This window comes from Protopterus annectens, chromosome 1.part2 (assembly GCF_019279795.1).
Source record: "Protopterus annectens isolate FY-2018-M chromosome 1.part2, PAN1.0, whole genome shotgun sequence".
Taxonomy (NCBI): Eukaryota; Metazoa; Chordata; order Ceratodontiformes; family Protopteridae; genus Protopterus; species Protopterus annectens.
In genome coordinates, this window is record NC_056727.1 from 451,529,704 (window position 1) to 451,555,535 (window position 25,832).

General features: G+C 42.6%; 1 protein-coding gene across 1 annotated transcript in view; it reads left to right on the plus strand.

The window, feature by feature from the left end:
• The window catches only part of DTD1 (D-aminoacyl-tRNA deacylase 1), a 1,026,657-nt gene that overhangs the window by 129,510 nt on the left and 871,315 nt on the right, over positions 1-25,832 (plus strand). The window contains exon 2 of the mRNA XM_044057001.1: positions 16,440-16,530. Within this exon, the coding sequence (XP_043912936.1) occupies positions 16,440-16,530 (91 nt within the window). The remainder of the gene's footprint in view (positions 1-16,439; positions 16,531-25,832) is intronic.

The following is a 25,832-nucleotide window of genomic DNA, read 5'->3' on the forward strand; positions in this document are numbered from 1 at the left end:
TATGCATGGGGTACTCGCATGGCAGGGCAGTGCATTCAGGGCAAATGGAACCCAAAGCAGATGCACCTGCATATCAATCAAAAATAAATGTTAGCTGTACAGAATGCTGACAGCCTTCAAAGACCTTATTCTTCCTGGAAAACTATTGGTAAAGACAGACAACACCACAGATGTCCTTCAAGGATGCATCTGCAAGAAACTACACTTCCTCCCTTTGAACCAGCAGCGATATTCTACCCATAGGTTATGACTATAAAGTATTGTTTGTATATATATGTATATATTTTTTGGAAAATGTTTCCCAGGCTCTGGCGGCATTAGGGCGAAAGGAGCATTAGCCAAGGGGCCAGACCAGACTTTGGAATCCCGCCGACGAAGGGCTGCCTGAGAAACTGTACTTTATGTGGTACATAAACAAGCAAGGGGCAACCAATTCCTACCCACTCTGCAGTCTAGCCATGGCTCTGTGGAACACAGCCTTGAGCTACCAAGTGAACCTACAAGCTCAATTCCTGCCAGGCAAACTAAATTCACTGGCAGACAACTTAAGCAGAAATCTCATGGACCCACACGAATGGAAACTGGAACCCACAATATTCAAGCTGTTTAGGAACAAATGGGGGAAACCAAAGGTAGACCTGTTTGCCTTCCCTCAGAACTACCAATTGAACAAATTCTGTACCAGAACTCCCCACAGTTAAGCTTAGAAAGTGGATGCCCTGTCCTTTTCCTGGGAAAGCCTCTCAGTTTATGCCTTTCCTCCTCTGCTTCTCCTCTCAAAGGTTCCACTAAAGATCAAACAGGACAAGCCAAGGACAATGCTGATTGCACCAGACTGGCCACGCCAGCACTGGTACCCCCTTTTGTGCAGTCTGACAGTGCTGCAATCTTGGCACCTGCCTCAGACCCTATCCCTGCTGTCCCAGCAGGCGGGCCAGATTCTGCACCCTCAGCTTTATACCCTGAACCTTGCAACCTGGCTAATTCCCTGAGCTCACCTCCAGCAACCCTCAGAAAGCAGGTGCTGTATGTCATTCTTGAGGCAAGGAGGCCTAGTACTTGAAAATCCTATTCAGAAAAGTGGAAAAGATAATATTCTTGGAGCCAGGGGATGGGCACAACGGTGCCCAGCTTACCTCATATTCTAGATTATTTAACAGAAATGCTCCACAAGGGCCTATCTTTCTCTTCAATTAAGATTCATGCCTCTGCCATATCAGCACATTATAATACTGAGCCACCCCTCTTCTCTCATCCCCTGCTAAAACAATTCCTTAGAGGGGCCAAAAATTTAAGACCCCCAGGAGAGCTCCCACTCCAGCCTGGAACCTTAACTTTGTATTGGAAAAACTCACCCCCCCCCCCTTTGAACCAGCTGCTACAGCAGAGTTGAAGTTCCTTTCTTGGAAAACAGCTTTACTTCTAGCTATCCCTTCAGCAAGAAGAGTGTCTGAACTGCAGGACCTCATGGTAGTGGAACCCTTCATTTTCTTCCATGCGGACAGGGTTTCTCTCAGGACTAATCCATCCTTTTTGCTCAAGGTGGTGTCTAATGTGGCTCTAAACCAGTCCATTCATTTGCCTAGTTTTTTCCCTAATCTTCAGAATAAAGGAGAAAGGATACTGCATTTCTGGACGTACACAGCTTAGATTCTATTTGGACAGGACTAAGCCTCTCAGAAAATCTGACCAGCTGCTAGTTAGCTTTGCTGCAGGGGCGGAGGGGAAGGCCATTTCAAAGCAAACCATTTCCAAATGGATAGCATATTGCATCCATTTCTGCTACAAACCATGGAAAACCTACCCCACAGGAGATAAAAACACATTCCACCAGGGCTGCATCTACCTCTACTACATTTCTCAGAGGAGTCCCTACCAGGCACATCCTGAAGCTCTGTACATACTCTCACCAAGCATTACCACCTGCCTGTCTTTTCTAAATCCAGAGCTAGATTTGCCACAGTAGTCTTACAGGGCCTTATTGCGAGCCCTAATGCTCTTTAATTACCTCCACCCTTCCTTAGCTTTGGGAATCAACTGCCTAGAAGCTGTAGTTTTATTGGCCATTTTGGGTCAATTCTAAACTCCTTGATCTCTCTCTCTTAAAACCCGGCTGCCTCATGGTTTTGGCGTCTTTTCAGGCTTGCTAGTTGTTGCTGAAGCACCTACCAAGGGGAGAAAACGCTGAGAGAAGAAAAGGAGCCACGTTTGTGATTTTAAGTATTTTCTTCTGATTTTTTAAGTTTTACTGCTTTGCTGCCTACTTTTTGGCATTTTCTGGCTTGCTAAAGTTTATATCTGTAACAGTAACAGTACTTGGAACGCATCTAGAGCCTGTTTACTGCATTTCCTGTGTTGCACTTAATTTAAAATCGTTTTTTTCTCTAAAAAACTGCATTTTACCTGATTTTGGCCTAGAACTCAAGTGTGGGGTCATTTATTGCATTGTTGTGAATATTTTGCTGCTTGTGTATCTCTGCTACCTTTAAATTACAACAAAAAAGAAAAAAAAATCTTGCTTTTTTCCCACTTTCTGAAAGTTAAGAAAGTTCAGTTACAGATTTGCTGTTCTGAACTGTTTGGAAGTTTCTAGAAGGCCAGTGCTTGCTTGGGCTAAAGGGAAGTCTCTGTGTTCACCAGTGGCAGTGGTTAACACTGAACAGCCTGCCTGTCCCTGGAGGAGTGGTTACTGCCTAGAAGCTGTAGTTTTATTGGCCATTTTGGGTCAATTCTAAACTCCTTGATTTCTCTCTCTCAAAACCCTACAACTCTTTTTTTTTTTTTTTTTTTTGCGCACTGAGCAGCGTCGGGCAGCACCGCCTAAACAGGTTTAAACTATTCCAGGCTCCACAAAGTCTGCTCTTCACTTTTTCCCTTAGAACTGTTTAAACTCAAAATAATCACTCTATTCTTTTTCTAAAGCCTGCACTTGCTCAGCTCTTATAAGGAAACACTAACTAACTAAAGCACTACACCCTCCTTGACTTCTCATAAGTATTAGGCTCCCGATTGGTCCTTCCTGATCAAGTGAAAAATCAGTTCCCTTCCCTAATCTGATCAGTAAAAAAACAGTTCCCTATACTAATCTGGTATGTCCAAGGGTCAGTTTCAGGGTTACTCTCCAGTCCAGCTGGTTAATCTGGGAATTTTGAGGCAATGTTACAATTGCCTTATGTACACAGACAACCCTCTCCTCCTTCCAACAAACTACAATACATGTGAGAGATGCAGTTACACAGCCAAACTGGAGGCAGAGCTCTCTCAACCCAAGACTGGCACAGCCAGTCAGGAGGAAAAGGTAACCACCCGCACCACAAATAGTCTCACACAGACCTATTGCATCTGCATACCCAACACATAAACACACAAAAACATACTCGGAGGCTGTAAATAGAAATCTGCCTAAACAGCAAAGACCTCCTAAGCAGATATCCAAGCAACAGCCACCCCTCAACAATACCCACGAATCACATATCTCACAAAATCAGTGTGCCTCACAGTCACAGCCCTTAAGGCCAAACAACACACCAAATACACTTGTTATAGGGGACTCTGTTGTCCGGCACACTGACATCCCGCTCACCAGACTGAACAAGGAGAAGGTCACTGTAAGCTGCCTGTCTGGTGCCAGGATCCGCCACATAACGCAAGCACTCGGGTCACTCCAAAGCAAGTACAAGTATGACTCTGTCATTGTCCATGCTGGTGTGAATGACCTGAGATGTACCTCCCTGGACTACATGAAAAGAGACATAGAGGAGCTCTCTGATCATGTAGCCCTGGCTGGTATGACCCTGACCTTGAGTAGCATCTTGCCCTCACCAAGAATGATGCCACAGTATAAAAGCAACAATTGGCTAAAGTATTGGTGTCATTCAAGGGGGATCCAGTGTCTGTCAGCCTGGGATGACATGCTCGACAAGCCACGTTGCTTCGCTAGGGACAGCTTGCACCTGTCACCCTTAGGCTTTTATATACTGGCCAAGGCTCTTGCCACCCCCATAGTGCCTTTTTTAGGCAAGGCTCAAAGGACAAAGCCACCTCCATAGTCAACCCAAGGATAAGAAAACTAAAGGTAATGCTACTCAATGCCAGAAGTCTAAACCTCAGGATGCACGCACTCGAGGCTCTCCTCAGTATGGAGAAAATCGATGTCTGTGCAGTAATAGAAACCTGGTTCAAGGCTCCTGAGAGCACCCCAGCACTACCAGGTTATAACTCATACCATGCGTTTCGGCCCCAAAACTCGGACCGAAGCACAAAAGGAGGGGGGAGTAGCTATATTCATCAAAGATACCTACACCTCCAGGTCAGTGGCACTGCACGAAGCATCGGAAACCATCCATGTGCAACTAACAGCAGGCAAAACTGCCTTTCAGTTTGTAGCCTGCTACAGAACACCCTCCCTATTACAGGAACCCCACTTGGCATTCCTGAGAACACTGGAGAATATGAAGGTCTCTCCAAACACTATGTTATTGGGTGACTTCAACTACCCAAACATTGACTGGGAAAACTACTCAAGCCCAAAGGCCCTTGCCCAACGGTTCCTTGAATTTATAAACTCTAACGCGATGGAACAACTGGTCACCACTCCCACAAGAGGGAACAACATATTGGACCTGGCCATCACCAACATGGGGACTCTATGTTCCACACCAGAGGTAAACCCCTCATTGGTAAGATCAGACCATAAACAAATTTCCCTGGACATCCATATCCTGTCCCCACCCCCAGCCAAGGAAATCACGGTAAAGAATTTCTCAAAAGCCAACTTTGCACTTCTCAAGACTGATGTGGAATCCTTCAAAGCCCCTGGGCCAGAGGATAATACAGCCCAATCCGCAGAATCCTTTACAAATGCATTCTATGAGCACCTGCAGGAATGCATTGATCATGCTATCCCAAATAAAACCAAGACTCACTCCTCCAAAAACAGGAGACTGTCTGCTGGACCCCGGCCATAAATAAGCTGTACAACAGGAGGAGGAAGCTACTACATGACAGAGCAAAATCCCAAAAAGGGAAGGCATCTCTGATCAGTATTAGCAAGAAACTTCGATCCCTCATAAAATCATCAAAGGCCAGTTTCGAAAGAAAAATTGCCCTAGACATTAAAGATAATCACAAGGCCTTCTTTAGTTATGTCAGGAATATGGGTGGAATCTCCCAGATATGCTCTGAATTGTTGCATAACGGTACAAAATATACTGAACCTACAGACATAGCCAACATCCTGGCAGACAGATTCAGTGCAAACCCCCCCCCCCTTCCCCTCCAAAGGAGCAAATGCCTATCCCAACTGAATGTAACCTCCCTGACATCACAGATGCACAGGTGAAAGCTGCCCTCTCCAAAGCAAAAAACACAGCATCTATGGGACTGTACGGTGTCCCAGGCGGTGTCTTACACGAGCTCTAAGAAGAACTTAACCCTCACATTAAGTCACTGTTCAAACTTAGCTTTACTACAGGATATGTACCCAAAGAATGGCGTACAGCTACAGTGGTCCCACTCCACAAAGGTGGTGCCACAATGGACTCCGGGAACTATCGCCCCATAAGCCTGACTAGTCTGGTCTGTAAAGCTATGGAGTGTATTATCATGGAACTCATAAACAAAGACATTGGGAGACTCGAGACACTGGACCCTACCCAATTTGGCTTTAAGGGCAGATCTTGCCTCTTAAACCTAGCTAATTTCTTTGAAACCGTTACCAAAGCCATAGATGAGGGCAAGGTAGTCCACACAGCCTACCTGGACCTCGTAAAAGCCTTCGACACAATACCCCACTCAGGCATCATAAATAAGCTTACCAACTTAAATATCAACCCCTATATCACAAGATGGGTTGCAAACTGGCTCAGGGATAGAACCCACATGGTCAGAATCGCAGGTGCCATGTCCGAATCCAAACCACTTACAAGTGGTGTCCCACAGGGCTCGGTTCTGGGACCTCTGTTGTTCGGTATATACTTCTCTGAGGTTCAGGCTAACATGGGGGGATTATGGCTGACAAAGTTTGCAGATGACTGCAAACTGGGGGCCATAATCGAATCTCCAGCCCACACAAGCATCCTCCAAAAGGGTCTCACAGAGATGGATGCTTGGTGCCAGAGCCATGGCCTCAAGCTTAATGCTAAAAAGTGCATAGTCATCCCCTTTGGGAAAAACAAGGTGCCCACAGATTACCACATAGGTGGTAATCCATTAATCTGGAAGAAGTAATTAGAGATTTGGGGACCAACGTAGATAGTAATCTCTCCTTTGATAATCATGTTGCCAAAGTGGTTAGAAAGACCTTCTATATAGCCCACCTTATCATGAAAGGGTTCGCATCTAGATCAAGAGAGGTCATTGTGCCCCTCTACTCATCAGGCCCATAATTAAATACAATGCCCATTTTGGGATGTACCTTACCCGACACCTGCAGCAACTGGAGAGACCCCAAAAGTACCTCACCAAGAGGATCATGGGCTACAAACAGATGTCCTATGCAGCTCGACTAAAGAAACTCCAGCTCTACTCAGTTGCTTACCGCCTACTCAGAGGTGATCTATGCCTGACATACAAAGTCATGCCAAACCCAGAATTAATAGACATGCTCCATCTCAAAAAATCCAAGTTCCTTAGAGCTACACGCTCCAGGGACCTAAACCTCAGCACGAAATAAATAGGACATGCTGGAGGGACAGATTCATTTCCCAGAGGCTCCCCTCACTCTGGAATAGAATCCCAGTTCATGTTAGACATAGCCCCTCGCTGACCCTCTTCAAGCGGAATCTGGATGCTTGGATGGGAAATCGCAAATTCACCCCTGGGATCTCTTCTGTGTCCCTGCTAGACAGAGGCACAGTAAACTAATCTTAAAGGGTACCTTCTGTGACCTACTTTACAGAGGCACAGTAGGCTAATCTAATAGGGAGGCGGAAGTCAAATACACTCTGGCTAGGCTTATAAATGCTCTAGGGCAGATAGCCTAGTATCTACCTATGAACCTATAAATGTGATGACTGCAACAGTGAAACACGAAGAACATTGTACAGTTGTGTACACTTACCGTAAATGTAGGTGTTAGAGTGTATTCACTGTTGCAGTCCTGGTTACCTTCCCTCCAGCCCCCTGACTTCTCTTGACTTTTACCTTTCCTCCTTGTTTGGCATATATTATATCATGTGCATTTACTTTTTGCTGGGGGTGTTCCATACCATATAATTGCTTCCTATTGTGGGGGCACCTGACATCTGGGGCAAGAAAACCTGATGTATTGGCATCAGCTGCATGTTTTATACCCCTGACGACCTGACATCATGGAAGAAGCAACAGCATCCGACACAGAAATCCTTAGACTCTGGTATTCAGGCCGGCTGAGGGCTACCTGCAGGCAGATAACCCAAATGTGATGACTGCAACAGTGAATACACTCGAAATCTACATTTATGGTAAGTGTACACAACTGTACTTTTACCAGGAAAGTCTGACTGGGACAGAGCCCATTTTCAACGGAGGCCTGGGGTGAAACACTCCAGACAGACTGACTGACTGACTTGCCTCTTATGCTGATATTTCTGCTGCATGGGAGTTTCTGGCCAGAGCGCAAGTTGAGATTTACTGCCAAGATGGTCCATGTACCTGTTTCCACTGTTGACGGTGTTAGAGATATTCCTGCAAGAGCATGTCTCAAATGTCTCCCGTTTTGGCAAGTGTTTCACTCAGCTGTAGTGTCACATGTCTCCTTGAGTGAACTATTCCTAAAACATTTATATTTAAGTAAATGCTATATCTGTGGTAACCTAGACAGACTTCTTTTATTTACTATAATGTAACAGTGTAGCTTGTTTGATTTCAATGTCTTTGTCAAATTATAATTGTATTCCTGGCAAATGCAGCTACTTCTCTGTTATGAACAACAAAATACACTAAACTCAAGGGATGGGCTAGATAATTGAAGAAAAAAAAAAGTAAAATATGCTTGAAGCGCCCCTTGCTTTTATCAACTTCAAGGTCACTATTTTTTTCTCATGTTAAAGATCAAGTGCCAAGAAATCTGAGTACTTGAAAAATAAGTTGACATTTTCCAGACTGCATTTCCATGCTTGCTAGCACTACTTTTTAGTAAAAGGAAGATTTATTTTTTGATCTTTCAGCTAAAATGTAACTTTTGAAAGTGCTGCAAGTTATGGAAAAATAGATCTCATAACCTGTTGGTGTGCTGTTTTAATTAGTAAGTCTGTCAGGACATAATGATATAATTTAGGAAGTAAGCTTTAATTACATGATTAGATTAATAAATTGGAAGAAAACTGCTTTACGATTGTTTAACAAGTTTAATCCCCTACCCTTCACATATTTCAGGACAAAATGTGTGTGTCTAAGGAGTAGTCTTTTTCTGCATAAGCAAATTATGTAATGTATTATCAGTCTTTTGATAAAAATGTATTTAGGGTGGCGCAGCCGTGCATCAGTTAGCGTTGTTGCTTCACACCAAGAGGTTCTCTGGTTCAATTCATGCTGTATGGAGTCTGCATGCCCTCCCTGTGTTCGTGTTGGTTTCCTCTGGGTGCTCCGGTTTCCTCCCAGATTCCAAAGACATGCAGCAGGTGGATTGGAGACTCTAAATTGGCCCTAGGTGTGTGTATGTGGTACAGATGAACTACCGTGACAGGGCTAGCCACCCAGCAGTGTAAACCTTGGCGGTCATGTTGAAGTGACACCCCGACCCCATATGCAAAAATGGGAAAAGGGGTTGAGGATGGATGGATAAGAAATCATTTCTGCACATAGAAAAAAATGTGATTTCAGTCATTTCAGTTTGTAAGCTTTTAACAGACCTGCCACTCTGTCCTGTTGTTCATGCTGGTGGCTTGAAAACACAGCCTTTAGCAATTTTACATTTACCCTTACCAAAGGATTCATGGACAGGCATTCTTATTTATTAAAAGATTTGTGTAATTTTCTTAGTAATTTCACAATAAATATATTTGAAAATAGTATTTTTTGTAACCACAGATGTAATTGAGTTGTTTTCAGTTCTACCACACACATTCTGTAGGGATGGGATGGAATGGTTTAGAGGTTCATTGAGTGTGCTTGAATTGTTACCCAACAGTGATTTGAACATTGTGACTTCATGGAAATTGTGTTACGCAGCAGTTATATCTACTTTGGGGGTGAGCACTTCCATAAATCAGAAGGTGTTGCCATCGGAGCAGCATTTACTCTGACTTACTCTAGCATCATTATGACATATAGTACTGGGCGAAACATTTTGCATTTAATTCCCTATATGCTGTATATTGAAATGCCTACTTCAGGTTTTTGGATGATTAGTTTAGTGGATTGAATCAGCGGACATATCACTTGAATTTTTAAATTGTATAGGTACTACCACTGGCATGTTGTAGTTTGCTTATAATACTAAGGGAGAGGCCTTATTTAGATGTGATGGTTTAGAAATTTGACAAATAAGCCTTTTGCATTCAACATGTACAAAAAATTTGTTGTCTTCAGCTCTTGTTTGTATTGTGATAGCAATCATCCATTGCATCAAAAAAAAAAAAGACTTTGTTTAAGGGCAGTTTGTATGTATGACCAGGATTGTTGCTGAAGTTGAGGAAAGGCTTGTTTTTGAAAGGGAGTACCCCCAGGCTTTTACTGGTAAATATTATCAGGAGATTTTAAAAATGAGAAACAGTGGGTTTTATCAACCTCCTCTTGACAAAGGTGTTCCAGGTATGGTTAAGGCAATAAGCAAAGGAGTGACATATAACAGAGCTGTGATTTTAAAATATAATTCACAGTTTTATAACATCAAAACATTATTTTTTAAGAAAGTGTCACATTTTACATTTCCCTGACATTGTGTAAATCATTAGAATATATCATTTATTTATAAACGGGCACGTAATATAAAAAGCATTTTTGAATGACCAACAAATTTATATACAGGTTACAATATGAATACCGGGACCTGCAAATGTGGTTCCTATAATCAGTGCAGGTTTATTCTTCAGTAAACGTCTTTACATTTATTGGGCTCTGGCATCTTAAATGCAAAGAGGAATTTGAAGTGTGGTTCCAGGGGTTTAGTTTGTTTGGCGAAGTGTATAAATTTCCCCGAGTTCTATATTTGGGATAAAAGAAATGCACCTTGTTGAAAAGCATTTATGAACACTATTGTGCTAGAATGAAAAATGATAAGGACAGTGAATGGAGTAAACATACTTATTGTTGCGTGCCAGGAATTTAATATGTTTAAATTTTAAGTATTGGAAAAAGTAGAAAAAAATCCATGATGTGGGATTTTGGAAGAATTATTAGAGAACCAAGAACTGAAATGGCAGCTCAAGTTGAGAGCTGACATACCCTTGGGGATTAATGAAACTTTATCTATAAGCAGAACTTTGATGTTAAAAGATGCAAAATTATGATCTTTACATTTTATAACTTGTATAAATCACAGTATGATGTTTGACTGTGTTTACACATTGTACTTTTCATTGTTCATTTTGTTTTAACAAATTCATAATTACTGGGGATGGTTACATTTGATGTGATTAGTTTTGTTAGGGTATTTAAATGTGGTTGGTGATGCAATAACAGATCCTGGTGATGTCTGAAGAGATAAAAGTATTTTCTTTGTAATAAAATTTGTTTTGCATAATTTTTGAGATTTCCTTTTATAAGTTCATAGATGTGTACTAGGCTAATGGCCCTGGAGCCTTTACAAGCCTAGCTCATAGAAGTGCCTGGCATTGTGCCGTCTGACATTAGTTCCCAGTGCCCCTATCAAGTAGAGCCACTGGAGTGATCCCCGCGATGAACTTTCAATTTCCCATCCACTCGTCAAGATCTCTCTTGAAGAGGGCCAGTTAGGTGCTCTGCTTGATATGTATGGGAAGTCTATTCCAGAGCATGGGCAGTCTGTGGGTTATGAACTTGTCCCTCCAGCATGCTCTGTTGATTGTGGTAATGAGGTTGAGGTCTTTGGAGTGTAGGGTGCAGAGGGATTGGGATTTCTTTAGATGCAGCATTTCTAACAGAGCTGGGTCAGACATGGCTTTGTAAGTCAAGCAGAGATCACCTCTTAGCAGACGATATGAGACCGAGAATAGCTGGAGATTTTTGAGTCTGTCTGTGTACGACGTGTTTAAGGCCTAGGATCCTCTTCGTGAGGTACTTTTGTGGCCTTTCCAGCTGTTGCCTATGTCTAGTAAGGTACACGCCAATTGGGGCATTATACTCTGATTGGCCTAATGAAGGAAGAGTACAGAGAGATGATGACCTCTTTCTTCCTGGATGCAAAACCCTTGGTAATGAGATGTGTTCCATTGAAGGACTTTCTGACCACAGTGGCAATGTGGTGGTCGAAGGAGAGGTTGCTGTCAACTTGTGTCCCCAGATGTCTAATAACACCTTCAGTGTTTAGTGGACTCCCAGCAATGTGGTAATTAATGGGAACTGAGTTTTTCCAAAAGGGGATGATGACGCATTTTTTGGCATTAAGCTTAAGGCCATATTTTCGACACTAGTCATTGGTCTCAGTGAGGCCTTTCTGTAAGATGTCTACATCACTTGGGAAGTTAATAATGGCTTCCAGCTTGCAGTCGTCTACGAACTTGGTTAGCCAGAGTCCCTCTGTGTTGGCCTGGACTTCTGAGAAGTAGATGACAAACAGGAGAGGACCCAGGACCGATCCCTGTGGGACTCCACTCGTGACTGGTCTGCAGTCTGACTTGAGTCCACTACTTTCACACTGTGGGCTCTCTGTGAGCCAGTTTGCAACCCACCTAGTGATATAGGGCTTGATGCCTAGTTTGGTGAGTGTATCAAGAATTCCTGAGTGAGGAATGGTATCAAAGGCCTTGGCCAGATCAAGGTAGGCTGCATGAACTGCCTTCCCCTCATCCACAGCTCTGATGACTGACTCAAAGAAGTTAACCAGGTTGAGCAGGCATAATCTACCTTTCACAAAACCAAATTGTGTGGGATCTAGAGTTTGGAGATTCTCTATATCCTTGTTAATTAGGTCCATGATGATGAGCTTCATAGCTTTACATATCAGACTCTGGCTATTGGGGCGATAATTCCCAGGGTCTGTAGTTGCTCCCCCTATATGGAGAGGGATGACTGTACCATAGCGCCATTTGGTAGGAACAAAGCCTGAGGTGAGGCTGTGATTGAACAGGGCACACAGATGTGGTGCCAGTTCACTTTGTAATTCATGTGGAATGCATCCAGGGATATTGTCGGGTCCCATGGAAGTTGTATTCTTGGCCTTGGACAATGAAGCTTTAACCTGTGCTACAGTAATGCTGGGTGCCTGGCATTCCTCCGGTATTGTGACTGGTCCTTTAGGGGGGAGAGAGGGGTAAAGTTGGCACTGAATCTGTCGGCCAGTATGTTGGCAATATCTGTTGACTCCGTATAGGAGGTACCATTATGCAGTAACTCAGAGCAAACCTGAGTATTGCCATGGAGATTTTTGATATAACTGTAGAAGGCTTTGTGATTGTTTTTAGTGTCTGCCGCAATTCTGCCTTCGTAGCTGGTTTTAGAGGTTTTGATGAGGGATCTCAACTTTTTGTTGAGGCTAATAAGGGAATTTTTCCAGTCTTGGGACTTCACCTTTTTCTGCAGCAGTTTCTTCCTTCTGTTGTAGAGTTTATTAATAGCAGGGGACCACCAGATTGGCTTCCTTTTTTTGGAGGAAAGCGTCTCGATTCTGTTGGGTATGGCTAGTTCCGTGCATTTATGTACGTGTTTGTACAGTGAATTGGTGTATGATTTGGCAATAATGCATCTATTTTCCATTGACATGGGCGCCGTGAAGTTAGACACCTCTGTTTTTAGGAGCCCAGAGTCAGCTTTGGATAAGTTTTTCATGGTGGTTACCTTTGCAGGGGGTATGGGTGAGATGTGGAGTTCCATGGTGATTAGTTTGTGGTCTGATCTAACCAGGGAAGAACTGACTATTGGTGTAGAGCAACGGTTACCCATGTTAATAACCAGGTCAAGGATGTTGATTCCTCTAGTAGGGGTAAGAATAAGTTGATCCAGGGCATTGGAATTGATGAATTCCAGGAAGCATTGGGCCAGTGTATTGGTGCACGAGTAGTTTTCCCAGTTGATGGAGGGGTAGTTGAAGTCACCTAGTATGAGTGTGTTTGCTTGGACCCTAATAGTTTCCAGGGTTCTTAGGAACGTGGAGTGAGAGTTGTGGAGCATGGTTGGGGGACCTATAGCAGGCTACAACTTGAATCGCCATCTTACCCAATGTTAGTTGTACCTGAAGTATTTCATAAGCATTATGCTAGGATACTAGTCTGGAGGTATGCATATCCTTTATGAATATTTGTTGTTTATTTATGTATTTGTTTACATTTGTTTATGGAGACACCATTGCCTTTGGAGATTCAGTCCATGTTCTGGCAACGAAAGGTGTATAGCCTGGTAGCGCAGGGGTGCTTTCTGTTGCTTCAAACCAGGTCTCCATTAGAGCACAAATGTTTGTTCTCCATTTTGAGGTGTGCTTCAAGCAAGTGCATCTTGAGATTTAGACTTCTAGCATTGAGCAGCATTAGCATTGAGCAGCATGACCCTCAGATTGCATTTATTTATAGCTGTTACGGTGGTAATTTGGTCTTTGGGACATCATCTAAAAAAGGCACTATAGGAGTGTCAAGAGCCGTAGCCAGTATCTGGAAACCCAGGGGTGACAGATGCAGGCCCTCTCTGGCAAAGCTTCGAGGTTTTTCAATCATGTCATCCCAAACAGACAGATACCGGATCCCCTTAGAATGACACCAGAAACTTATCCAATTGTTAAGTCAGTCATTTTCTGCTTGTACTGCGGTATCATTCTGGGCAACGGTAAGGTGTATCTCAGGTCATTCACATCCACGTGGACAGAGTCACACTTGTACTTGTTGTGGAATTACCTGAGTGCGTGTGTTGTGTCTGATTCTGGCACCTGATAGCTGACTGTTACCTTCTCCTTTTTCAATCTAGTGAGTGGGATATCAGTGCAGTGTGCCTCACTATCAAGTCAGCTATGATTTTTGGAGTTCTTTTTTTAATTACTCAAATTGCTTTCACTAAATGACTACTGAATGCCATTCGACTAGGAATGCTTTGAATGAAGCTGTATAATTCCTGTAGAGGCCACAATATGCATGTCTATATAGAGTTATATATATGTATGTGTTTGTTTTATTTTTCCTGTGTAACTAGTCTGTGTTACTCTGTTATTACGTACACTTCTGTATTTTTTGTTTGTGAAATGTTTTGTATTTTATCCGGGTTGAGCCTGAAATTGGTCAATATTGATCAGTGTAGTACCCTGGTAAACTAATATATATAAATAAATATGGCCTTTCCTCAGTATTGTGAGATGTCAGAGTTGGTGTATGTATGTGTAATATATAATATAAAGTATAGGGGGTATTGGGGGGCACGAGATGGGGCTTGCTCCTGGAAAAAAATGTTGAGTCTGCACTACTCCAAGGTTATGTCTTTTGAGTATGCAAATTGTACAGTTGATCTTTTGAGTTTGATCTTTTTCATTCCTCTATCCACTGCTAAGTAGATTGATGTGTGTGTGTGTGTGTGTGTGTGTGTGTGTGTGTGTGTGTGTATATATATATATATATATATATATATATATATATATATATATATATATATATATATATATATATATATATATATATATATATATATATATATATATATATATATGTGTGTGTGTGTCTGTGCGCGCATGTATTCTCCATTTTAGTTTTTAGTGTGTGATAGGGTGTTGGTTCCTTTCACTGGGTCTTGTTTGCAGAAGGGATGGCAGTGGCAGCCCAACTATATAACTGTCTTGTTAAGCTTCTGGTAAATATTTATTTGTTTGGCTTTGTAGACTGGACTAAGTCCAACTGGGTAAAACACATTTTTGAGTGGAGGCATGGGGAGAAAAGCTCTCTATATGTAAAATATGTGAACAGATATGTAAAAGTTAAACTGTCTTTTCAGATGGTAATTGTTTGGTAGAAAAGCAACCCTATTCTTTCATTTACTTGTTTATTTTTATTATATGCTGCTTTTGTTTGCTCTCTCCAGAACCTTGCCCAATGACTCTTCTCCCTACACTCATTTGGTTTGTTTGTTCCTGAAGAATGGGAGCCAGGTATTTCTAGAGTTAGGTGTGAGCCCTGTGCCCTATTCATTCCTGCCTGGCAACTGCCATTAGCCCTCTATTCCCCTGTAAGAATCTGGTTGTAGGGCACAAACTGCTTTACTAGTCCTGGGGGAGGGGTCATCCTACCCTCTTCTCCTGGGGGCACTCACCTTTGTGTCTCTTCCATAGCTGCATTTGTTACTCCTGGGGGAAGCATGTATGTGCATGCTAGTTTCCCCTCCTCTGTGGATTGTAAATGCACTGTGGTAGCATGAACTCAACTGGCTTAAAGCTCCAGTATTTGAACACCTAGTGCTTTCGACAAGTGATGAGTGTCTTTTGTTTGGTGAGCCAGAGCTGCCCTGTTTCCCCCAAAATGGGTAAGCTGGCAGCACTCACTCCTGTCCTTCTAAGCTAGCACCTACAAGTACTTCAAGCTGCTAGTCAAACTTTTCTTCACCTGTGCCACAGTTGGGGCTTTACCTGTCTGTACCACAGAGCTAGCTCGTTTTGCTGTTTTGGTGCTATTTGTATTAGCAGTTCAGCAGGGATGACACTTTTGTTTGTTGTACTGGGAAATTCTGAAGGAGTGGATTCTTTTCCTACACTAGCTATTTGAATTCAGTGTAGCATAAGGAAGTTGTTGCATTCCTGATCCACTTACCTGTGGATGAAATGTTAATCCAAACTCTATCAGACTGAGTTAATGGTAGTCCAGGTTGGATGTAAAATATTCCTTGGCAGTTGTTGAGGAAAAATAAGTTTGGACATTTCCTTATTTTCTTAGCCAGATTATCTCTTGCTGTCTTCTGTCTCTTTCCCTTAAAATAGTCCATGAATTTAGTGGAAATGACTAGCTGAGCAGAAGTAAAATAAATTAGTAGATGACTGTTCTTGTAAGACTACACCTGCAAGTAGCTTAACAGATGCAGATGATTTGATTGGTGAAGGGTAGGCGAATGTAAAATGAAAATCACAGCCAGAAACCATTTCACTGTATATAATTTATTCAGCACACTAGTTTGTTTTCGAGAGGTTTTGCTCACCGTTAAAAACATATAAAACGAAGACCCATTGTGTTAATATGTTTGCATAGAGCTGTTTTGTGCTTGTAATTTGAGTTTTACTATTTTCCGATTTAACTGTTAATTTGCACAATGTCCATTTGAACTGCAGACCACTTTCTTCAGATCTTTTGGATATAGTTGTACCTCACAACCTGCTACTGATACAAGCAAATGTCTGAGAAATGTTTGGCTTTTTCTTTATTTAGTGGGTGAAGAACAGGTCAGTTCGATTGGCCGTGGGCTGTGTGTACTGCTGGGAATCTCTGTAGAAGACACAGTAAAAGACGCAGAGTACATGTAAGTCCTAGTACATATTGTATAGTTTCTTTAAGTGGTGTTATGGATTATCTGTATTTGATTTAATAATGCAGCAACACTTCTGTCATTCCTCTATGTACAAGCCCATTGGGGCTTGACATATTACTGTTTTCGATATTATACTGGATTCATATTTTAGATGTATTAATGATATTTTGTTCCATGCATTTAACACTGATTTGTATATTGTTAAACTGTGCTATAAGTTTTTTTTCAGTAAAACTTTGAGTTCCTGACTTTTGTTACAGGTAGGTTGGTATTCAGTGGTGGGCTTTTTTTTGCAGTAAGATATTTTTTACTAGCAACGCCATTAATGCTAAAATATTAGTTTGAATACTGGCTCTGTTAATTGACAGTTGCAGAGTATTTGTTTGCCTTCATGTGGGTTTCTTCACTGTTGTAATTGACTTTTTTAAAATACTTGTATTACAGTAAGACCCACAGTCAAGTAGTGTAATGGAATGATTTCGGGGCAGTGTGCATAGACTGTTTATTACTTTTAGACATTGTGTTTTAGGGTGGGAGAGTGGTTCTTGCAACATACTGATGCAAATGTGAGAACTTTTGAGTGTGAAGGTGCTTTTAATGGTCTGAAGGAAAATGTGTCTGAATTTATTTTATATAAAGACAGATGTTCTCTATAACGGACTTTATAGGTTCATAGGTAAGTACTAGGCTGTCAGCCGTAGGGCCTATATAAGCCTAGCCAAAAGAGGTTCCCTGGCTTTTGCCACCCAAGAAAATTATTTTCCTGTGCCCCTATTGAGCAGAGCCACAGAAATGATGCCCAGGGCGAATTTCCTGTTTCCCATCCAATTATCAAGATTTCTCTTAAAGAGCGCTAATGAGGAGCTTTGCTTGGCATGAATGGGTAGTCTGTTCCAGAGCATGGAAAGTCTCTGGAACAGGAATCTATCCCTACAGCATGTTCTTTTTATTGTGGTGACAAGGTTTAGATCCTTGGAGTGTGTAGCCCGGAGCGATTGGGATTTCTTTGTGTAGCATGTCCATCAGATCTGGGTTAGACATGGCTTTGTATGTTAGGCAGAGGTTGCCTCTGAGTAGGCGAGATGCGAAGGAGTAGAGCTGGAGTTTTTGAGATTGTCTGTGTATGGCATCTGTTTGAGGCAGGTAATCCTCTTAGTGAGGTATTTCTGTGGCCTTTCTAGTTGTTGATGTCTTGCGAGGTACATGCCAAATGGGGAGTTGTGCTCTATAATGGGTCTAATGAGGGATGAGTAGTGAGGAACGATGACCTCTCTCTTTCTGGAGGAGAACCCCTTTGTGATGAGGTGTGCCATGTAGAAGGATTTCCTGACTACTGTGGCGACGTGATTATCAAAGAAGAGAGACTACTGTCCACCTGTGTCCCAAGATCTCCTATCATACTTTGTGTTTAGTAGGCTACCATCTATGTGGTAGTTCATGGGTATGGTATTTTTCCCAAAGGGGATGACACTGCACTACTTGGGATTGAGCTTTAGGCCTTGACTTTGACACCAAGCATCAGTCTCAGTGAGGCCTCTTTGTAGAATGTCCACATCCTTAGGCGACTCTGTTATGGCTCCTAGTTTGCAGTCGTCTGCAGTCTTCATTAGCCAGAGACCAGCTGTATTTGCCTGGACTTCTGAGAAGTAGATACCGAACAGGAGAGGACCCAGGACCAAACCCTGTGGTACTCTACTTGTCACTGGTCTGACGTCAGATTTGGAGTCTGCTACTTTCACTGTGTGGGTTCTATCTGTGAGCCAGTTGGCCACCCATCTTGTGATATAGGGATTTATGCCCAGTCCAGTGAATTTATCTATAATTCCAGAGTGGGGGGATGGTGTCGAAAGCCTTGGCGAGGTCAAGATAGTCTGTGTGCACCACCTTACCCTCTTCTACGGCTCTGGTAACTACTTCAAAGAAGTCAGTCAGGTTTAGGAGGCATGCTCTACCATTTACAAAGCCAAACTGAGTGGGGTCCAGAGTTTGGAGGTTAGCTACATCTTTGTTTATAAGCTCCAGGATGATGCGTTCCATGGCCTTGCAGACCAGTCTTGTCAAGCTAATGGGGCGATAGTTCCCGGTGTCAGTGGTGGCACCCCCTTTGTGGAGTGGGATAACAGTCACTGTGCGCCGTTCCATAGGCACAAATGTGTCTGAATTTCTGTTATATGTAGACTAATTTCTGTTATATGTAGACTAAATAATCTTTTATGAGCTGAGTACATTACCATAACTGCTTCCCTTCACCCATGTGTACTCCTAGGAGTGTTTTGAAGGTCTTCATTGCATATGCGTTTTTAAGTAGTTTGTTAAACCATTCAAATCTCGCCCACTTTGACCCAGGCACTTTTAACTCAAAAATATCTGGCATCAATTGGTCTTTCCTATACCACCTCCCTCAGTGAGGCTATAAAGTCCTTCAATAAGATTTTTCTTGACACTCTTGATTCTATCGTCCCTTTTAGAAAAATCAGAATTAAATCCAACTATGCCCCCTGGCTTACAAAACAAACCCAATTGATCATGCACAGAAGAGATAGCACCTGGAAATCCTGGGTTAAAAATAAATCTCCTTCCTTACTTCAGACATACAAAGAGCTCGGAAACCAGACCAAAAAAAGTCATCAAAGATAAGTGACCTTATTTTTATCTAACCAATGTAGCCCACACAAAAATCAAAAAAAGTTCTGGACCTCCATCAACAACCTGTTCCACCCAGGTAAACCCACTACTCCCAACCCCTTTCTGCACAACACTGCCACTCTCCTCAACAACAGTTTCATAGAAACTTTCCAAAAGCTCACACAAAATAGTACATCTCACCCAACCCCTCTATCACCTCTTAACAACGCTCTTCCCAATACTTTTTCTTTCCAACCAGTCCCAGTTACCACTATTAAATCTCTTCTAAATAAACTTAAGCCATGCTCCCCATCTGCCGACCACCTACCCTCCCACTTCCTAAAAGTAGCTGCACAATCCATCGCCTACCCTATCACTATACTTATTAATCATTCTATCTCTGAGGCCCTTGTCCCAGATATCTGGAAATCCTTTTATACAATCCCTCTTCACAAAGTCAGCAACTCTACTGATCCCTCTAACTTTAGACCCATTGGTATCCTGTCCCCCCTTTCTAAAATTTTAGAAAAGTGCATCCATGCTCAGTTAATCAAACACCTTCCTGACAACAATCTCCTTACTCCTACCCAACATGGCTGTAGACCCCACCATAGCACAGCTACTGCATTACTCAAACAATAGCTGAAGCCTTTGACAATAACTTGCTTGTCTCCCGTCTATTCCTTCATCTTTCAAAGGCCTTTGATACTGTCTCTCACTCTAAACTCCTTACCAAACTTTCTGATCTACATCTCTGTTCCTCCTCAATCAACTGGTTCTCTAGCTACCTTTCTGGCAGGCAGCAATTTATCCACTGGCAAACTGTCCTCCCTCCATTCCTTCCTGTAAATACTGAAGTTCCCCAAGGATCGATTCTAGACCCTCTTCTGTTCAGCATATTCACTAACAAACTTCACTCTGCCACTAACCTCTCTACACTTCTACAATATACCAATGATGCCACCATTATCACCTCTGCCCACAACATCTCTGAACTCCTAGCTGTCACTCAACAAACCTTCACCTCTGTTGAAACCTAGCTGTCTGATAACCAATTGATGCTAAATCCAAAAAAAACTAAACTTCTCTTCTTCCCTATAACACTCACCCAGCACCAACCCTCTTTCTCAATCACCTCTCTTAACAACACCACCATCAAACCCGAACTCCATACCAAATTACTTGGAGTAATTGATGATGAACTAAAATTCAATATTCATATTCAACAATATGTAAAAAAAAAAGACCCATCAGAAACTTGGAGTTCTCTGTCGCAACCAGAAATTTCTGTCACCTCTTCCAAACCTTCCTTCGCTCAGTTCTTTTTTCTACCCTGCCTTCTCTATGCTGCCTCTGTCCTTACTAGTGTTCAAACTTCACTTATCACTAAACTAGAGCAATCGTAGCACAAAATAGCCAGGTTTGCCTCTAATCTCACCTATAAATCCCACTATTAAATCACTCCAATAGCCAGAATTCTCTAAACAACTACTTCTACCCCAACTTTACATTACACGCACCATCTTGAATGACCTCTGTTCCTGCCCTTCCATCTCTAACCTTGTCTCCTACTACAACCCCCATCGTCACCTTTGATATTCTCTACCTGTTGATTTTCTTATGTTTCATGGTGGTTTTCATTTTGTACTCATATTTTTATTTTTGATTTGATTTTTATTATAAAAATATGTAATACTTCTGGAGCTTTTCTCCTTGAGTCTCCACTGAAAATGGGCCCCTAGCTGAGTTGGACTAACCCTGTTAACAAGTGTCAATAAATAAAATTCCCTAAGCTTTGTTAGGGAATCATAAAAATGTACTGGTGGTTCTTTGTCTTTCCTTTAAATTTGTGTGAGTCCTTCAGAAAATATTGACCATAATTCATGTTAAGTCCCATAGATGCAAACAAATATTTAATATGTGTTGCTTTAATAACCCAATACTAAATCCTCTTTTAAGTTTTCCTGTAACATAGATAATGCAGGTAAAGATTAGACAAACTTTTGATAATAGAGGTCTTTTAGAGACTTAAGTTTCGTTTTCATTTCCCCTGTATCTTCTCACATTTTGCTATTAGCATATTATGTTGTTAATTCTATATAGTGGAAGTATTCCGTTCTCAGCTAGCCTGAGTATGAGAGTTCATCCAAGACTTTTATTCAAATTAACTTTTGACTAAAAAGTGGACTGAGATGGCATTCAAACATTGAACTAAACAAGTATTGTTCATGGAGGACAAGGCCTGTCTCTATATCTACATTTTACTTCACCCCTTTGCATAATCATTTCCTAGGTTGCGGCAATTATGGAGCAAGGGAGCTTTCCACCTCATAGTGGCCTCTGACCAAAGGGATTTGGGAACTGTTTATTACAAATGGTTGGGAGTATGGCTACTGTGCTCCAACCTAGATTTCACCTCACTGGCACATATATACATTCTGATTTCAGCATCCCTAAGAGTGAAAGTTTAAACCTTACTCTAACAAGTTTATTGGTTGCATCAGTACATGTTCTGGAGATGTTCATCGTGCATACAGCTGCAGTAATCACAGATGGGTTTTCTGCCGTCAGGCGGGTTCTCAGTCGGCCGAATTCCAAAGTCTAGGTCCGGCGTCGGTTGTTGTCGCTTTCTTTCCTGACGTCAGTGTGACAGGGGTATATAAGACACAGCCGACGCCATTTTCTTCAGTCTTTTTTGTCGTGCGGTGCCCGAAGCAGAAGCAGTTCGCAAGTGCCGGTCGGCCCGATCCTGAATTTACGAAAAATTGGAGACCCTAGTCTTCTGTAGAGCTAAGTACCCGTTAGAAACTTTTCTTGCCTCAGACCGATGTCAGACAAAGTTAACAATTGTATTTCTTGTGGGAAGCAAATACCGCATAAGGATTTCCATTCCCTCTGCATACCTTGTTTAGGCCCAGACCACGACGTCTCGGGCTGTCGCTTTTGCGCTACTTTCAATAAACGCACTATTAAGCGTTGGGCGGAGTTCGCCCAACACTTTTTTGGTAAAGCCTTTGATTATAAAATGTCGTCGGAGACTCCCACTACCATTTTGTCCAAAAAACGCAAGGACAAGGACCGACACGCGAGGTCCGCTGTCTCCACCGACACCACGCCAAAACCGGCTACAAGTGGTCCGGTTCTCAGCGAGACGCCTATGCAGCCCCTGACTACTGACGACACTTCTTTGGCGGTGTCTTCTGTAACCGAGACCGCAGGTACCTCGGCCCATACCCAGACTACAACCACCGAAGCCACTGTGAGTGTTGAGCCTCCTAATGTGGACAGGTCCACTACCACCCATGGTGTCTTTAGACCCTCTTTAGACCCTCATCTTCCTTTTCCATTAAGGCCTTTACTAAGTCCAAATCAGACATGCATCCCAAGAGGCCTGATGCACAGGGCCCATCTCCAGGCCCCATGCCTAAAAAGCAGATGCTAAAAATGGCTGAGGATTTAATTACTCTTATCAGGGGTTCCCAACCCCCTCCAGACAAGAGACCCAGAGTGGAGGAAGATTCTCCCTCTTCTGACCAGGGCTCCATTTTTTCAGAACATTCTGATGTAGAGGAACACTCATACTTCCCTTTTGAAGATTCTGATGCAGAGCAGTCCATTCCGTCTGTATCTCCCCCAGAGGATTTTTCTTTTGGGGAAACCTTGCACACCTTGAGGGAACACTTCCATTGGGAAGGCCAAGACTTTTCTGATTCCAAGAAAAGACTTAGGGAATTTCTTTTGTTACCTCAACACAGACCTCTGGCGATACCTCCTGTCTTGGACATACTTGATGATGTTTACTCGGAGGCTTGCCTCCTGCCCCAGTCAAGCCTGATAGGTACTACAGAGTTCCTAACTCGCACCAATTTCTTTACAAAAGCCATAATGCTGACCCTGAAACCATTTCTCAAGGCCCCAAGGGAATGAAGGCCTCTACTGCTAAGAATCCACTACCTTCCGAAAGAGAGTCTAGATCCTTAGAAAGGTGGGGAAAAAAGGTATATACCTTGGCCACCCTAGCCATGAGGGCCTTAAATTGTCAGTTCCATATGCTTAAATATCAGCAGTTTCTGTTATCACAATTAAGAAATAAAATGTCTCAACCTGAACAACCAGATTTGAAGGAGTTGCAGGATATGATGCATAGTGCAGAACAAGTGGGTAAACACACCTTACAATGTGGCTATGATGCCTTAGAGGCCTCAAGTAGAGCTGCTGTTACAGGATCAGTCATTCGTAGACATGCCTGGCTTAGGGAACAGATCTTGCCTGATCATGTTAAAGCTAAACTACTAGATGCTCCTTTACAAAAGGATGTACTATTTGGTACTAATGCTGAGGAGATACTACGGAAAATGGAAGAAAAAGCTAAGCTCTATGCAAACTGTCAAAGCTTTTCTACAGGTTCAACCACCACGTTTTAGCAGAAATTAGCCTTCTAAAAACTGGTCCTTTCTAGCCACGGACAAGCCCCAAAGAGGTAGATACAGGCGCACAAGGGGCAGAGGACAATCTCAAGGATCATATAGAGGCAGACAATGGCAAACTCCAGCACCAAGAGGTGGCGAAGACAGTGCACAACAATACAGGAAACAAACCCAATGACTTCCTCCTTTTCATGCCAAGCAAGTCTCAGCTGGTAGCACCCTTGGGAGGAAAGCTGGCATTATTTACAAGAAATTGGCATATTTTCACAACAGATAAATGGATCCTGGACATTATAAACAGAGGCTACAGATTTCATTTTCACACACTTCCAAAAATGAGAGGCATGCCAAACCTGCCACACAATCAAAGGGCAGAGGCACAAATACAAATTTCAAAGCTCATGGACATGAAAGCTGTTCAAGAGGTACCTACTCACGAACAAGGTCAAGGTTTTTATTCCAGACTATTTCTGGTACCAAGGAAAGGAACCGACTGGAGACCCATTTTGGACTTATCCATCCTAAACACATTTCTACTCGTGCCAAAATTCAAGATGCTCACATTACAGCAGCTTCTTCCCATGCTGGGCAAGGAGTTTTGGCTGGTAACATTGGACCTCAAGGAGGCATACCTGCATGTCCCAATCAGACAAAGCTGCAGAAGATACCTCAGATTTCTTGCAGGTTCAATCCACTATCAATTCTCTGCATTGCCCTTTGGCTTATCTACTGCGCCTAGAGTATTCACGAAATGCCTGGCATCAGTAATTGCTTACTGCAGACTTCAAGGGATACAAATTTACCCTTATTTGGACTGCCTGATCCAAGCGGACAGCAAGCACATACTTCTGGAACATCTGGCTTATGTAACACGGTTATTGAATTCTCTGGGATACACAGTCAACAAAGAGAAATCCAGGCTAACACCATCTCAGAAAATAACTTTCCTGGGTGCCAACTTGGACACAAACACCCATATGGCCTATCTCACGCCAGAAAAACAGGGGCAACTAACTCAGTACTTCAAAATACTAGCAAATTGTACCAGGCTCACTGCAAGGAAAATCCTGCAGGCTCTGGGCTTCATGGCATCTTGCATTCTTTTAATCCCATGTGCAAAGTTGCACATGAGGAAACTCAATGGTACCTAAAACCTATGGTCTCAACACAGCCACAGTTTGGAAACAATAATACCAATAATCCCATGTTTGCAAAAGGAATTTCTATGGTGGGCCCAAGCATGTCAAACAAACACAGGTCTTCCATTCTGCAAGCCTCAAGCAAATCAAGTCATCACAACAGATGCCTCAGACTACGCCTGGGGGGCGCACATGACAGACAGGTGCATTCAGGGCAAATGGTCCCAAAAGGAAAAGCACCTTCACATCAATCAAAAAGAAATGCTAGCAGTGATAAATGCAATTACAGCTTTCAAGGACCTCCTGCATCCAGGGCAATTATTGATAAGAACAGACAACACCACAGTAATGTGGTACATAAACAAACAAGGAGGAACACATTCATACCCCTGTGCAGACTAGCCATGTCACTTTGGAACTTGGCTCTGGAATGGCAAATCGAACTTCAAGCACAGTACTTGCCAGGTTTGGAAAACACGCTGGCAGACAATCTAAGCAGAAATATGACAGACCCACACGAATGGAAGTTGCATCCTCAAGTGTTTACAAAGATAATCCAAGCGTGGGGAAGGCCAGACATAGATCTCTTCGCCTCCCACAGGAATCATCAATTGGAAAAGTTCTGTTCAAGGACCTTTCATCCAAAGGCCTGGAGAGTGGACGCCCTTTCTTTCAGTTGGGCAGCATGGACAGTTTACGCTTTCCCACCTTTGCCTCTTCTGCCCAAGGTGCTCTTGAAAGCAAGAGCAGACAGACCGAAGATGATACTGATTGCTCCAGACTGGCCAAGACAACACTGGTACCCACTCCTGAGGAGCCTAACATACTCCTCCCTGGTCCCTACCTCTAATGCCTCTTCTACTGACTCAGCACAGCTACAAAACTCTTCACAGTCAGCTGAAAACACTTAATCTCGCTGCATGGAAAATTCCTTAACACCACAACAGACCCTACTCTCCAAAGAGGTGCAGGATGTCATTTTGGAGGCCAGAAGGCCATCTACTAGAAAGGCTTACTCCGCAAAATGGAAACGGTTTTGCTCTTGGAATGAGAAAAAAGGCCAGGATCCTAGAAAACTGAATTTGCCTCAGATATTACAGTA